The sequence below is a fragment of the Tripterygium wilfordii genome, chromosome 18 (assembly GCF_013401445.1).
Source record: "Tripterygium wilfordii isolate XIE 37 chromosome 18, ASM1340144v1, whole genome shotgun sequence".
NCBI classification, from domain to species: Eukaryota; Viridiplantae; Streptophyta; class Magnoliopsida; order Celastrales; family Celastraceae; genus Tripterygium; species Tripterygium wilfordii.
Window position 1 is genome coordinate 9,008,275 of NC_052249.1, and position 15,483 is coordinate 9,023,757.

General features: G+C 36.1%; 3 protein-coding genes across 3 annotated transcripts; all 3 read right to left on the bottom strand.

The window, feature by feature from the left end:
• Positions 1-259: 259 nt before the first annotated feature.
• LOC119984569 (pathogenesis-related protein 1-like) lies at positions 260-981 on the bottom strand. The gene has a single exon (XM_038828576.1). It carries the CDS (start codon positions 903-905, stop codon positions 426-428), a length of 480 nt encoding a protein of 159 aa, XP_038684504.1. The 5' UTR covers positions 906-981; the 3' UTR covers positions 260-425.
• Positions 982-2,921: 1,940 nt separating this feature from the next.
• LOC119984851 (pathogenesis-related protein 1-like) lies at positions 2,922-3,644 on the bottom strand. The gene has a single exon (XM_038828980.1). It carries the CDS (start codon positions 3,582-3,584, stop codon positions 3,087-3,089), a length of 498 nt encoding a protein of 165 aa, XP_038684908.1. The 5' UTR covers positions 3,585-3,644; the 3' UTR covers positions 2,922-3,086.
• A 7,841-nt stretch (positions 3,645-11,485) lies between these two features.
• LOC119983968 (MDIS1-interacting receptor like kinase 2-like) lies at positions 11,486-15,062 on the bottom strand. Its single transcript, XM_038827709.1, has 2 exons — positions 12,171-15,062; positions 11,486-12,099 (listed from the first exon to the last, which is right to left on the bottom strand). Exons 1-2 carry the CDS (start codon positions 14,971-14,973, stop codon positions 11,771-11,773), a joined length of 3,132 nt encoding a protein of 1,043 aa, XP_038683637.1. The 5' UTR covers positions 14,974-15,062; the 3' UTR covers positions 11,486-11,770.
• Positions 15,063-15,483: the final 421 nt, after the last annotated feature.

A 15,483-nucleotide genomic window follows, 5' to 3' on the forward strand; every position in this document is an offset into this window, starting at 1 on the left:
AACGTCATCGTTTTATTTTTTACTCATCCGGCAATATGTAACATTATTTTTTTTTTAAGTACAAGTATAAATACAATATACGATACACCACCAGATCAAGCCTAAAAAATTATAGGTGTCAACAGGCCCCACATAGGAGGCACAAATCAAGCCCACGCAGGGGTGCAAACCAATAATATGTAACATTATTTTAATATCACATAGATTTATGAATCTTTTACTGGGTAAAATTTGGGGATGTAGCATTGCTCATATGGAATTTCTTCAACGTCATTGTTTTATTTTTGAGTCATCCGGCAATTTGGGAGTCTATTATCCTTCCCATTACATGCATAACATTTCGAGATCATTAATTAGAAGACTCAATACAAAATACTACTACTTATTTTGTATATATAAGACCACATCACATAGATGCAATTCTATTAATACGGAAGCTCTCCATTGTAGTTTCCTGGTGGATCATAGCTGCATATGACAAAAGTCCCACCATTGTCACACCCAACCCTAGCGCAACCGAGTCGAACCGACTTACGCCAAACAACTTGAGTGTAATGCCCACAAACTCCATTGCACGAATTGGACTCGTAGTTGTAGTTTGCCTTCTCCGCCACCCACATGTTCACCGCATCCGTGGCTGTAATATCACCACTGCTCCAGGCGAGGTTCTCTCCATATTGTTTTCCGCCTGAGTGCACCATATTGCAGTCGCCCTTGCGTTGGTTTGCGTAATTTTGTGCGTAGTTTGCAACCCCGTCATCCCATGCCATTGGACCGACATTAACTTGGGCACGAGCTGCGTTGTGAGCGTCCACAAAGTCTTGTTGGGAGTTTTGCGCATGAGAGGGTGTGACTAGCATACCTAAGCTTAAGAGGCATAGAAACATAGCTTTGCTAATTGACATTTTCGGATTAATTTCAGAAGAAGACCAAAGTCAGGATTTTTGTGAAAGAAAATGGTTTGCGTATGATGGTATATATAGACTTTTAGCACCTATGGTGCGAAATTAGATCAAATTATAACTTTTAAATCACCATGGACGACCTACTTTATTGACTTGACAATAGTAGCGGTCACATTGGGATGACATGGTTAGGAGAAAATATGTATTATTGTATGGCATGAATCTTGATGGGTATTGGATTTTATTTTATGTTAATTGGATCTGAAACAGAAGTGATACGGATCCCAGTAAATGAGATCTCATTCATCCCAATAATCAATCTTGATCATTTATTGATATAAGTGTAGCTGTTGACAAAACCTGATGTGTATCAATCAAGAGATATGATTGATTATTAGGATGACTGGGATCCCTAACATTTTTGATGAGATCTCAAAAGGAAAATATGGATTTGTAAGTATCGAAAGTTATGGTTGATTAAGGTATTGAGAATATATAAATTCAATACTATCATAAAAGCACTTTTTTTTAATAACAGGTTAAACCCCAACACTTCATTCTACAGTAGCAAACGTTACATCTAACTCTACGTTAGCAACATAGGAATTTACAAACACTAGTAGAGAAATTACAAAACCGAAGAACAAACAAACACCGAACTAACACCGACAACTCCGATACGTATCTGAATAACACTGTCCTAGACTAAACCCGAATAGACTAAACAAAAACAAAAAACGAAACAACACTCATAGATTGGATCAAGATTCTGTGCGTCAAATATGTGTCGTTGGAACACACCAACAGAACTAACGTTGTGAAAATTCCATGAAAATCCATGACTGTTGGATGAGAAGAATTAGATTTCATCTGCATAGGAGATAGTGTGGTGAAAAACTTTGTGTATTCCTTATTGAACAGAACAGATATTATAGACTAAATCTACGAAGTAGCAATAGACCAATAGAACTAAAATAGCATACTATAATATTATAATACCATAACTCGGTTTTAAAAACGTTCAAAACCGAGTTATATGTGTGTAAATAGAATAATAATTCTCGATACAATAATAACTCTCATATACCGGATCACTTTTTGAGGATGTGGATAAATAAAATAACACATAAGATCCATTATTTTGGATCCCACATGTCCCAATGATGATAATATTGATCTAAGAGAATTCCTATACTAAAGAATAATTGAAAAGAAAAGACTTGTATTCCAAACTTTTTTTTGTTACTTTTGTGGAAGTCTTGTTGCAAGCATTTAATGCGGAGAAATTAAAGGCGTTGATCTAGGCGAAGATTCTTAAGGACTCCATGTTTTCCTCACAGAGCCATGATACTCACTGGAAAAATTGGACAGACATCGAGACCCACGCATGATGACTTCTCTTGGTCAATATTACTTTTCTTAGTGATGGGCTTCTCTTAGCCCATGACTTTAAACCATAAGGAAATTTTATCTATACATTATTAATATACTATCTTTATATCATTTTTTAATTTTTTAGAGTTTACATAAATATCATTGTATACAATGACATATTAACCCTTGACCTAAAATATTTAAAATAAATAATTTCTTAAACCTAAAACACCCAAAAGAGTGACTCCATGATCTATTGATTCAGTTTATTGTGCTACGAAATCATGTATTTATAAAGCAAATAAATTCCAAGGAAAGGAGTACTTACACGGTTTTTGATATTAAGATAAATCCCAATCAAATTTCGATGGGAAAACATATTTCTTCCACGGAAAGATAGTATATTAATGGTGTGTGATAAAATTTCCTTAAACTATATTGATGATGCGAGATTTTTTGGGTCTTGGGCCACCGTAGCACAATTGCACCCGATGAGGGTTGGGCTGCTAATTGTTTGGGGCGTGGATTGTTGGGCTTGATTTGGGCCTAATACCAAATTTGGCCCCTACAGACGTCAAAACTTTCAATAGAAAAATGTTAACAAAATATACATACATATATATATATATATATATAGATATATATATTTGGAATTCATTCATGTTGTTTTATTCTCATCCCCCAAAAGGTATGTACTTCGCAGGCATAACAAACAATTGGGAGGTAGTAATACAACATCTACTTAGTTAATAGTCACATACATACACACACACACATATGTATATATATATATTCACCCATCTAGTCTTATATAACGTCTGAGTATGGACGTTGATTGTTGTAATTGCCTGGAGGATCATAGTTGCAGGTGATGAAAGTGCCCCCGTTGTTGCATCGAACCTTAGCGCACCCCAATCGGACCGAGTTACGCCAAACCACCTGAGTATAATGCCCGCATACTCTTCCTGCAGCACAAGAGTTGGAATTATAGTTATAGAAGGGCTTCTCACCCACCCACATGTTCACCGCGGCTGTTCCTGTCAAGTCACCGCTACTTCCAGCTAGGTTTTCACCATATTGTCCACCGGAATGCACCAATCTGCAATCACCCTTGTGCCTATTCGCGTAATTTTGCGCGTAGGCCGCCACGTTGTTGTCCCATCTTATCGGACCGACACCCACCTGAGCACGAGCGGCATTGTGAGCGTTGACATAGTCTTGTGGGGAGTTTTGGGCACCAGAGAGATGGGCTAGCAAGGCTAACCCTATGAGGCCAACGATAGTTGCTTGGCTAATTATCTTCATAGTGGTTGAATAGTTTATCGAGTGAAGGGGAGAAATTAAGAAACTTGGGTGTAAGAAAATGGAGCATTAATGATAGTTTATATAGAAATGAAGGGGCTGCTGTCTTGTTCAAGTAATTATTCATTTTATCACTTTTGTTTGAGAAGATAAGATCGTAGAATCATGTAAAGACTTTTGCGTTACTTTTTTAATGAAGAAAGCATGGCCTTCAAGTTGTGTGTGAAGCGGGTGATGGCTATGGTTTATATATATATATATATATAGAGAGAGAGAGAGAGAGGGCCGGGGGGGCGGAGAGGGGGAGAGAGAGAATGATTGATGGCTATGGTTGATTAATTAATTGAGCAAAATCTAATTCCACTTGCCAACAAACAATAAATCTCAAGTGTTTGGTTTGATGATGTGGGATACGTGAAAAATTAAAGAAAAAAATGTCGATACATATATATATGTCATGCACTTGGCAGTTAATTAGAGTGGGTTAATGGACAGTGTTTCAATTTGTTCCCTCAAAATTAAATTGTATCAATTTAATCATCCAATATTTAATTTGTTCCAAATTAATCACCCAAATAGATTTTACCAATTTCGGTTAGCCAATCCGTAGATGTGCAAAACTCTTGGTCTACGAGGGTGTAGCCCCTTAAATTCTCACATTAATTATTTAAAAAATATATAATTCAAATGAAAAGGAATAAAATTGTGCCTTGATGATAGAAGTTTATTAACTCCAATGGAACAATATATAATTAATGAATTTGAAGTGGCGATGCACTAACTAATCTTGAAAAAGACCTATAGCAGCCTCTTATCCAAAGTGATCTTTTTCTTTTCTCTTTAACGTCGTATTCCATGTACGTCGTCTAACTTTTGAGACTTGGTCAAGTGGACGAAAATACTTTGTCAAACAATGTGGTCGATTCCATAAAATCTTATGTTAATTAATTATTTTGTATCCAAGTATTAATTAAACATTAATTAACGTATTTTTTAAAACATATTAATATTTTTTTCTTGAGAAGAAAACGTTCATTAAACAATAAAAGAACTACAACGCTCCCTCGTAAGTAGGGGAACAACATCCGATGGACACCCATTTAATCATATAAAGCGTCCACTACGATGCTTAGCCATTCTTGCAAGAGAATGAGCCACAACATTGCCAGTCCTAGCAACATGTTGGCATTGAGTAACACCAAGCATATTATCTTGAGCCAATGGAACATTAATATATGACATGTAGTGATACTAATTCATTCTAAATGGATCAACTATTTCCACTTGGTAGGATGCTCGATCACGACGTATACCAGCCTCCTATTCAATGTCAATATCGTAGTTATAGGCCTTCTAGCTTAAAGTATTCAATACAAGTGTTTTTTTTTTGGAAACAAAGATTTGAGGAGGGGGTAAGATCCGAACCCACGACCTAATAATGGGTGATCTTTTACATGCAATGCAATGTGATTGTCGTTCAACCAACGATTCACTTGCTACAAGTGACTTTGTTTGGTCTGAGTTAATCTCCATGAATTTAACACGTAATAATAAAAACTTACAAAAATATGTATTAAACTACGAACGAAACAAAAACACGCATACTTATATAAAGTTTTGTATGACGTAACTATGTTTCTTTAATTATGTAAAAAATAATAATTTGTCTTTTCGACATCCAATATGGATCTAAACTCGCGTCCTTATACTCGCGTACACATAAATTTTTCAACTGATAACATGGTAAATTGGGTCAAAGCCCCAATGCGTGACCACAAAGTTACTGATTTTTATTTGTGCTCTTAACTGCCAAAATAAAATTCAATCAATCTTGTGTAATGTACAAAGTGTACAACCTAGTTACATTACACATAGTTAAATTTTAAATAAAGTCAAATACATATAAATATCGTTTCTTCTTTCACAGTGAGAATGGCCTGACCTTAGAAATGCACGAAAAGACAACGTACATATGGGTCTTAAGATGGGATCAGCCCAATAAGCGCACTATAAAATTAAAACATACATGAATATATATATACAGTCAATAATATTGGACAGCCTATGTTTTTAAATACAGCGATGGTGATGGGGAGGTTCGAACTTGAGACTTTTATGAGATACAACATACGTGAATGCTATCTGAGCTACTTGTGATTCTCTGGGCAGCCTATTTTTAAAGTAACTCAAAATGGTAATCGAATTTTGTTGTGAATAATATCCAAAGCCCAACCTGTAGTTATGTACACACTCAATAATAAAGTTGTTCCACATAATATATCATCCATGAAAACACAAAATCAAACCAGATTCATTATTTAACATTCAATTTGGGCGTTGAACCCTCAATATGATCATAGTTACAAGTGACAAACCACCAACCATTCCTACATTGAACCCTAGGACACCCCAAATGAACCCAATCATGCCACAACCTGAGATTTGTAAGTAACGTAATAAGTTTTAAGGTCATTGTTATACTATAGCATTTAGCAATGACCCTAAAACTTTAATCATTGCTTACGAATCAATAGACTTGTAAGTAATGTAATAAGTCTTAGGGTCAATGCTTTACTATAGCATTTAGCAATGACCCTAAAACTTTAATCATTACTTACGAATCAATAGATTTGTAAGTAATGTAATAAGTTTTAGGGTCGTTGCTTTACTATAGCATTTAGCAATGACCCTAAAACTTTTATCACTACTTATAAATAAAATAGATTTGTAAGTAATGTAATAAGTTTTAGGGTCATTTAGGGTTTAGGGCTAATTTATAATCTCCACCTTTTTCTTACATAGGTAAGTTCTTTAAAAGACAAGGAAGAGGGAGCTCAAATCCAGATTACTGAGGTAGAAATAGACCATCATTGTCACTCTAATCGGCTGTTAGGATTTATCAATAAATTTGGAGTTCGATTCAAATCGTGTGTTGATACGAGGTCTATTGCGGTTTGACATTTCTGGAGTTGTCGTCCGGATGGGGGTATAGCCGTCTAGACACCTCAAATACATGAAGTGGCAGAAGGGCCTTACTGGACGTTTTAAATTAAGAAAAGTTGAAGAACTATCGGGACAATTGATAGGGGTGTCCAGACAACTGTGCTGGAAATTAGGTCTAGAAGTGTTACTGTCCGGAAAGCTTAACGAATCGTCCAAACGGCTGACGAGCTACACTATCTTTCTATAAATAGAAGACTTGTGATCATGCCGACGATGATCACAAGAGGGATAAAGCCATAGTGAGTGATAACCTTAGCCTTCTTCACCGCCCACGTACTCCACTCCTTTTCGAGCTTAAACTTGGATGATCCTTCTTCCTACGACTTCGTTGCCTTTTTGCCCTTGCCACTGCTGCTCCTCAAGGAAACTCTAGACGCCATTGTTGGCCTTGCAATAGAAATCAATTGCAGTATTGTCTGTGATTTATTATAAACCCAAAACCCCAATAGGTAAACACACGTGTAAACAAACACACAGCACACACGAGGCTGTTGAGAGAGAGCAAAGGGGATAACTTTGTGGTAATCTCTTGGGGTTCAATTGGGTTCAAGGTGAGAAAGAATTGAGTGTGTAGTTGTATAAATTTGCTACATAGTGGATTTCTCTTGCTTGTCATTTGTTGACAATGCTCGTGGTTTTTCTTCCAGTCTTAGAGGTTTTCCACGTATATTATTGTCTTGATTGTGTTGCTATTCTTGCTGATATTTCTGTTACGGATGCTATTCTTGTTGATATTTCTATTACGGAGGATTTGGGGAAAATTTCCCGACATCGGCGGCTTAAGTCTATAATCTAGACTTAACTAGTAAGCGAAAGTTATCAAATGAAACAAAAAAAATCTTTCTATAGAATAAGATAAGAGTTAGGAAATGAATTTCCTCCCAATTCTTTTGTTCAAATGGTTTAGAAAAAAAAAAAGGAGATGAATTTGAAGAGAATTGGAGGTAAGAGTCCAATGTTTTGTCAAAATAATTTCTCCGCAAAATTGGGTCATTTGGGGGAAAGGGATAGATAATTAAGTGATTTACAAGTGAATTTTTTTTTGCCCATCTAAATAGTATATTTAAACAAATTTCAATTCTTTTATTTTCTTTTATCATAAATATTCAAACAAGAGAAATAAAAAAATTAGTTTTTTTTTTTTTTATATCCAAACATAAGATAGTACAAAGTATTCTACCTTTCATTCTCTTCCTTTTCCTTCCTTCCATTCTTTTTCCCCCCATTTTATTCCCTTCTCTAAATCCAAATAGACCCTTAGGTGGTGTTTGGTTTGTATTTTTATTTTGGGATAAGTAACGAAATAGCCCCTGTACTTTCAAAAAAATGGCCAAACAAGCCCCTCTATTTTTTTTGGGCCAAACAAGCCCCTGTACTTCAAACAATATTCTAAAGTAACCCTTCGACCACTTTTCCGTCATGACAGCGATAACATGGTCGTTTGTTGATGATGTGTAATTTTATTTTCATTATTGATATTCCACGTGGTAGACACATGGTATTGGTCAATGAAATGATGACATGTGTCATGAATATATGTATGATTATTGAGATTATTCATTTACATATCCACCGATTTCAACAAGAACTTGAAATCAAAATTGAGGGAGAAGCTAGGAAGTAGAGTTGCAGGAGTAGTAACTGCACAGCTGTTCCACGGTATTTGGCACATTTATTCATCGTTTGATTCAGCTCCCATTTTATTTTTCACGACATGAACTTTCTTATTCTCTTGCCATACACATAAGATTTTGCAGAAAAACAAGTATTATGAAGATTTGGGTGCTGGTATAGTGGTATGATGTTTATCCTAACCAATTATTTAGGTGTAGCTAGTAATAGGCACTCCCCGCAGAGGTCGAAAATCCTAATGTGGAAGCAACGGTTACAATAAACAACTTCAACTCAGCCACCAAAAAATGTTTGTTCCAAGGTGAGTATTGATTATGATACATAGAAGACTGTCAAAAGCTTGAGAAAAGCTAGCAATAGGTAGTAGTGAGAAGAAAAGAAGAATGAAACAAACAAGGCACTAGAAAAATAATCAGAGATGCACGCAGACACAAGTTCACAATGAACAGACAATAATAACAACAAAAAGGAAAGACTAAAGCAAGGCGAAACAGGATGAATAAGAGATTCAAACAGTCACGGTTTACAAAGACCCATGAGTCTTAGTTCACTAGCAGTATCACCAACCAAGCATATCCGGCGCATTCCTCAAAATAGTGCATGCATTTCTGTATTGACCGTCCTTTTTCTTCATAGGTCCTCAAGGATAATGCAATGTCAAAATTTACGGTAACTCAGGTTTATTACTTTACAAGCCGAGATGGCGAAGTTTACTTTTCCCACCGAGATGGCGTAATTTATTTCCCATGCCGAGATAGCCAAATTTATTTTTCACTCCACAATGACAAAACTACGTTCCACAATGACAAAATTACGTTTCTGCAAGCCGAGATGACGAAATTTATTTTCCACGCCGAGATGGCAAAACTTACTTTTCTGCAAGCCGTGATGACGCAACTTATTTTCCACACCGAGATGACGAAATTTATTTTCCACGCCTAGATGGCAAAACTTACTTTTCTACAAGCTGAGATGGCGCAATTTATTTTTCACGCCGAGATGGGGAAAATTATTTTCCACGCCATTATGGCAAGATTTACTTTTTTGCAACCCCGAGATGGCGAAAATTATTTTCCATGCCAAGATGGCGGAGTTTACTTTTCCCACCAAGATGGTAGAATTACTCTTCCACGCACCAAGAGGGTGAGTTTACTTTTTGCAATAAGCTAAAACACATGCATATTCATCGCATAAAATCAGTTCATTACGTGTTTGTCTATCATTTACTACGTAAAGGACACACAAAGGGCGGCAGCTGTAATACCTGAATTTTGTCCAGGTCATTTTTCACTGAGTATTTTTATATATGCATTCTATGATGTATTTAACTCAATTTCTCTTAGGGAGCTGCTATTTGCACACAAACTTAAACTCATTGCACAAATATTTTTTTAAAATATTTAAATTTACAAAATTATTCTTATATGAAATTACTTTAAAACCTATTTACTTTTTACACCCATAATTCTTTCTCAATACAATCAACTTAAATTATAACCTTAATATTTTTAGTTAAATTTTTTTAACAAAAGAAGTCTTCTTAATTTCAAACTTAATTAAAGATGAATTAGAAGTTACTCCCAACTTGATCTGCTTTGTTGCTCCCAATATCTCAACAGAACTTGCAAATCTTGCCACGAACTCTAAGAGAAATATAGAGAGAGGAAGAAGAGAAACAGAGATAGAGTGAAAGAGAAGGAGAGGTGGTTTTCATTGTTAGAAGAAAAAGAGAAAGGTCAACCATGACTGCTTCTTCTACTTGTTTGATTGGTTTTGAAAAGAAGCACTAGTGACTTAGCAATAGAAAATTTTATATTTTCAATGTGATTTAATTTTTTTTCATTTGATCATTTAATCGAATGGGTTTTAATCCTTTTTCTTGCCAACGCATTGACAATTTTTTGATCCTGCATGCCCTCTTCACAGATTGATTGAGAGAAAAACAAATATATTTTATTGGATGAAAGGGTAATTTACAAAGCTTCCGCCGATGGAGACAAAGATTCCGGTGGAGGTCAGAGATGAATCATGGCTTGTGTCATGTTTGAGGATGAAAATAATGGTATTTTAGACAATAAAATCATATATTTTTAACTTTTTGTCCTTTATGAAATAGTATTTTAAATTTTATGGATTTTATGGAATAAAATTTTTAAGAGTGTCATTGTTGGAATAACACTTTTAAGATATGAACTTATCACCAATTTTCCCTATATTTTATTGGATGAAGGGGTAATTTAGGAAGTACAATGTGTGTATTAGTTTTTTTTTTTTTGAGTGTGTTAAATCGGTGTGTATAGTGAATTTAATTCTGTGTGCAAGTAATCATTCCCTTTCTCATAATCAATTCCAACACAAATCCACCCCAAAACCCAAGTCCAAAGTCCATATCTCAACATCTCACATATGTCCAACTCAAAGCAACAAGATAATTTCAAAACCTAAGTCCAATGCCCAATACCTGAATTTTGTCCCAAAGGAACAAGCCCACAAGCCACCCAAAATCCTATAAAGTTTTCTTAATCTAAGGTGAAACGAGGAGGAGGGGCTCGGTAGAAAAGGGGGAAATACAAAGGTGAAGAAGGAAAGAAGAGAAGAAAGGGAAAAGACAAAAAGAAAGTTGGGGGGTGGGGGGCGTGGAGGCGCTGGGCAGAAAAGAGAGAGAGAGGGAAAGAAAAAGGAGAGGAAGGGAAAGGGAAAAAGGGGGAAGGGAAAGGGAAAAGAGTGAAGAAGAGAGGTATAGGGTTATGCTAAATGTGTATAGGATTATGCTATCTTTTAGTAAGTCCGTCTACGTCGTGATTTCGGTTACTGACATATATGTTGCTATGCTAAATATTGTGCATAGGGTTATGCGATTTTTGAAGCAGACAATTCTGTAATGCGTGTTCTGTTGTAGAATAAAGTGAATGTGAAGCTTTTCCTGATTCTGGTAGACATCTGTAGTCTTGATTCATCTCTGATTGTGTTTATAGCTCTAACAGAAAATTTTAGTTTTGTCTTTAAAAAATTTAATCACCATGTATGAACTTATCAAAATTATCGAATGCAGCAATGAGTTTCTCAATTCTGAATTTAATATTGGCAGCAAGTACGTTGAGCTAGCATGTAAAAGATAGACGATCAACTGTCGGCATAAAAACTCATTACTGCATTCAACAATTTCATACAGAAACCGGTGATATATATGCAGACTTGGCTACATAGAGAGGTGGAATTGAGCTATAGATTAAGCATACTGTTGCTTTACCAAGCTACTTGACTATTAATTGAAAGAAATAATCATTATAGAAACATTAGAATGTTAAGCTTTTAAGCCTTTTTGAGGAGTCTAAGAAGATCAAACTTACAACCACAGACATTATAATAAACTCGGTCAATGTTAAAACAGTAACTTTGACCAAGAACAACATAAACCAAGACAAAAACATAACTAAATACAAACATAATTGTTGCAATGCATGCAGAACTAATGCAACCAGCCATCATAACATTGGAAGGGCCTAACAAAACCTAACAACTTATGACAAGCGACACCCAATAACAAGAAATGTTCATGACTGATATATTCTCTTTCTTTTACCTATCGATGAGGACAAAAATAGCTTGGAAATCATACCCAATGTTGGCCTAGATTGTGAATTAGCATTCAAGCATTGAGTTGCTATTTTCACCACATTTGTCAGTTCATGCACAACATTACGTGAAGGAGGTGGAAGGCGTTGGTCCAAAAAATCTTCTGTTAACGTGTGCTCCTCAGTCCAAGTGGAGGATAGAGAGGGGATGATGTCACCGGGATGCTCTCCTTTGATCACTTCCAGTGCTATTACCCCAAAGCTATACACATCACACTTCTCGGTTACCTTCATCGTGTAAGCAAGCTCTGCATAAAAATTTAAACAAATTAAACAAATTTCTAATTGTTTGAAGTAATAAAACAACATAATACAGTACCTGGTGCAACATATCCATATGTGCCAGCAAATGTGGTGCAATTAGATGAGTCCGGTTTAAGAAGCTTAGCAGTGCCAAAGTCTGAGATATGAGCCATATAGTTGGAATCCAGCAAAATATTATTGCTTGAAATGTCTCGATGGACAATTGGAGGAAAGCAATCATGGTGCATGTAAGAGAGGGCGTGGGCGACACATTTAACAATGTCCAGTCTCTTATTCCAATCTAATTCTTTAGCCGTTACTTCTTTGCTCAGGAATGAGGCCAAGTTGCCCTGTTCAAGGTACTCATAGACCAAAAATGAGTATCGAGCACTTGAGCAGAACCCATGAAGCTTCACAATGTTTCGATGCCTTATCTCCAGTAACACCTTTATCTCATTCAAGAATGCCTTTTGGGATGTATACTGGCTATCAGACAACGAATGGAGTTTCTTCACGGCTACAATGCCAGCTGATGGTAGCTCCGCTTTGTAGACACTTCCGAATCCACCCTTTCCGATGCAATATGAGACATCAAAATCCTCGGTTGCTCTGATGATTTCTTCGTACATAATTTTTCCATCAAAAGTTGATATAGAAAAGACACCTTTATTTGGCACATTAACTTTTTCAGCTTGGGGATCTTCCTTTCTTCTTCGTTTGATGAAGAAAATTCCACAGAGAGCAAGTATAAGTAAAAGCACTCCAAAAAGAGGAAAGAAAATGATTAAGAACATGAACTTTCTGCTCTTCTTCGCGTTGTCTTTATGCTGCACTAAAGGTTTGCATGGTTCCAATCCTTGGACATCACCACACAATCCTTTGTTTCCCTGCACTGCTTCAAAGCCAGCATCTCGAAATGCTCTACTATCTGGTATAGGACCTTCCAACTCATTGTAGGATATGTCAACATAGGACAAGCCATGCATATTCTTGAAGCTGTCTGGAATGCTTCCAGAGAGACCATTATGGGAGAGATTCAGCTCCTCCAAGCTTTCCAAATAGTCTATTTCAGATGGTATACTTCCGATAAGCAAGTTATTACTCAAGTCTAGTTGGGAAAGGTGAACTAACTTCAACAACTCAACTGGAATTGTGTGGTTGAACTTATTATTGCTCAAATTTAAATAGTTTAGCTTCACGAGATTTCCGAGATGATTTGGTATTGAATGGCTCAATCTATTTGCAGACAGATCCAGAAACTCAAGGTTATTCAATGATCCAAACTCTGCAGGTATGCTACCAGAGAGTAGATTTTCATTCAAAAATACTTTGAATAATGAAGTCAATCTTCCGAGTTCCCTTGGTATCTCCCCGACTATATGATTGGAAGAAAAATCAAGTTCATGCAACTGATTGAAGTTTCCAATATCAGGTGGTATGCTCCCAGTAATATTGTTGCCAGAAATTCGTAGGGTGACTAATTTTGGACATCTTACCCATTTTGATGAGATCTCACCTTGGAACTTATTGTCACTCAGATCAATAAATCCTAGATTCGGGTAGATCCCAAAGTCTTCTGATACATTTCCAACTAGCTGATTTCCTTCTAAGCGCAATCGGACCAAACTTGTGCAGCTTCTCAAGCTTTTGGGTATAGGACCTGAGAAATTGTTTTCACTTGCAATGAACTTTTGAAGTGTTCCACTCTGGCAAATCTTTTCTGGCAGGTGACCAGTGAACTGGTTATGATCTAGTTGCAGCTCAGTCAGCTTTGTGAGATTTGCTATTTCTTGAGGAATGAATCCAAACAATTTGTTGTCACGAAGATAAAGAAATTCCAAGTCTTTCAAACTGCAAAGGGAGGTTGGAACAGAACCAATGAGTTGATTTTGGCTCAATGCTAGGCTATAAAGTGATTTCAAAGTTCCTATCTCCTCAGGAATAGGCCCAGATAGTTTATTAATATGAAGAGAAAGAAGGGTGAGATTTTTGAGACCACCTAGAGAAGTCGGAATTGGACCAGAAAGATCGTTTGAATTTAAGCGTAGCAATTGAAGTGACTTCAGATTTCCTATCTCTGGGGGAATGTATCCAAGAAGTTGGTTTTCATACACATGCAACACTAGTAGGTTCTTCAAGTCTCCCAAAGTGGAAGGGATATGACCTATTAGGAGATTGATAGCCATGTCGAGCTCAACCAAATTGGTGAGGTTCCCTATTTGTGGAGGAATATAACCAGATAGTGAGTTGTTATAGAGATACATGTAAATGAGATTGCTTAAATTTCCCAAAGAAGTTGGAATTGGCCCATCTAGATAATTTGTATACAGAGCAAGCGAGTTAAGGGACTTTAAATTGCCTATCTCTTCAGGAATGGAGCCATTCAACTGATTTTCAACTAGATACAAGACCTCAAGATGAGTTAACAAGCCAATTTGAGGTGGGATATTCCCAGAAAACTGATTGCTCGACAAGTCAAGATAGATGAGCTTTGTGAGCTGACTGATTTGGGATGGAATGGAACCACTGAGGCCATTGATCCCTAGATAAACGTATGCAAGATTAGGGAAGGATTTGAATGAAAAATCATCGAGTGTGCCTTCAATACCTGAATTTGAAAGATTGAGTCTATTGACACTTCCATCTTTGCAAGAAATTCCAAACCAAGTGCATGGTTGGGAGACAGTGGCATTTTTAGGAAGGGGAGACCATGAAGATAACTTAGACTGGGTTTGGTTAGGAAGGTTGGCTTTCCATTTGATAAGAGCATTGGCTTCATCAACAGAGTTAGAAGCAACATTGAGTGAGGTGTGCAACATAACAATGAGGACAAGGAGGGAGAGTGGCTTCTCCAAAGACAAATTTTCCTTTCTCCCCATTTTTTGCAGTGTGATGCAAAGTGATGGGTTGAAACTCCATTTAATACGGCCAGTTTCAATCTCATTAGTGAGAAAAAGAAGGTTGTGGCTTAGTTTGGTAAAGCTTTTTGAAAGTAGCAGATATATTATCAGAAATGTTGAACAATTTTAATAGCAGATATGTTGTCTGAATCTTTTGTAGTGTTTGGTTGAAATTTTACTGATAACATTTATTCTGTGTAATATATTGTGATAAATTACGTGTAGAGGTACTATGCATTTTAGTTTTAATAGAGAAATATAACTATATCCAAACATAAATATTAATTTATAAATTTAATATAATCAAATAAAATTTAAATAACAGTTAATTTAAAGTTACTTAATTTTAATATAATGAAATAAAACTTTACTCCTATCAAAGAAAAAAGAAATAAAACTTTATTGGAGACAAAATACCCTAAACTCGTTTAGCTTGCTTTTTGATAAGCCTATGGGTATATAGGACTAAGAGTTTTTACTAGGGACGAA

Excerpts from the sequence above, each read along its gene's own strand:
- LOC119984851 (XM_038828980.1), bottom strand. The coding sequence starts at position 3,584 with ATGAAGATAATTAGCCAAGCAACTATCGTTGGCCTCATAGGGTTAGCC.
- LOC119984569 (XM_038828576.1), bottom strand. The coding sequence starts at position 905 with ATGTCAATTAGCAAAGCTATGTTTCTATGCCTCTTAAGCTTAGGTATG.
- LOC119983968 (XM_038827709.1), bottom strand. The coding sequence starts at position 14,973 with ATGGGGAGAAAGGAAAATTTGTCTTTGGAGAAGCCACTCTCCCTCCTT. Across the intron at positions 12,100-12,170 it reads ATATGGATATGTTGCACCAG|AGCTTGCTTACACGATGAAG; the intron begins GTACTGTATTAT and ends ATTTTTATGCAG.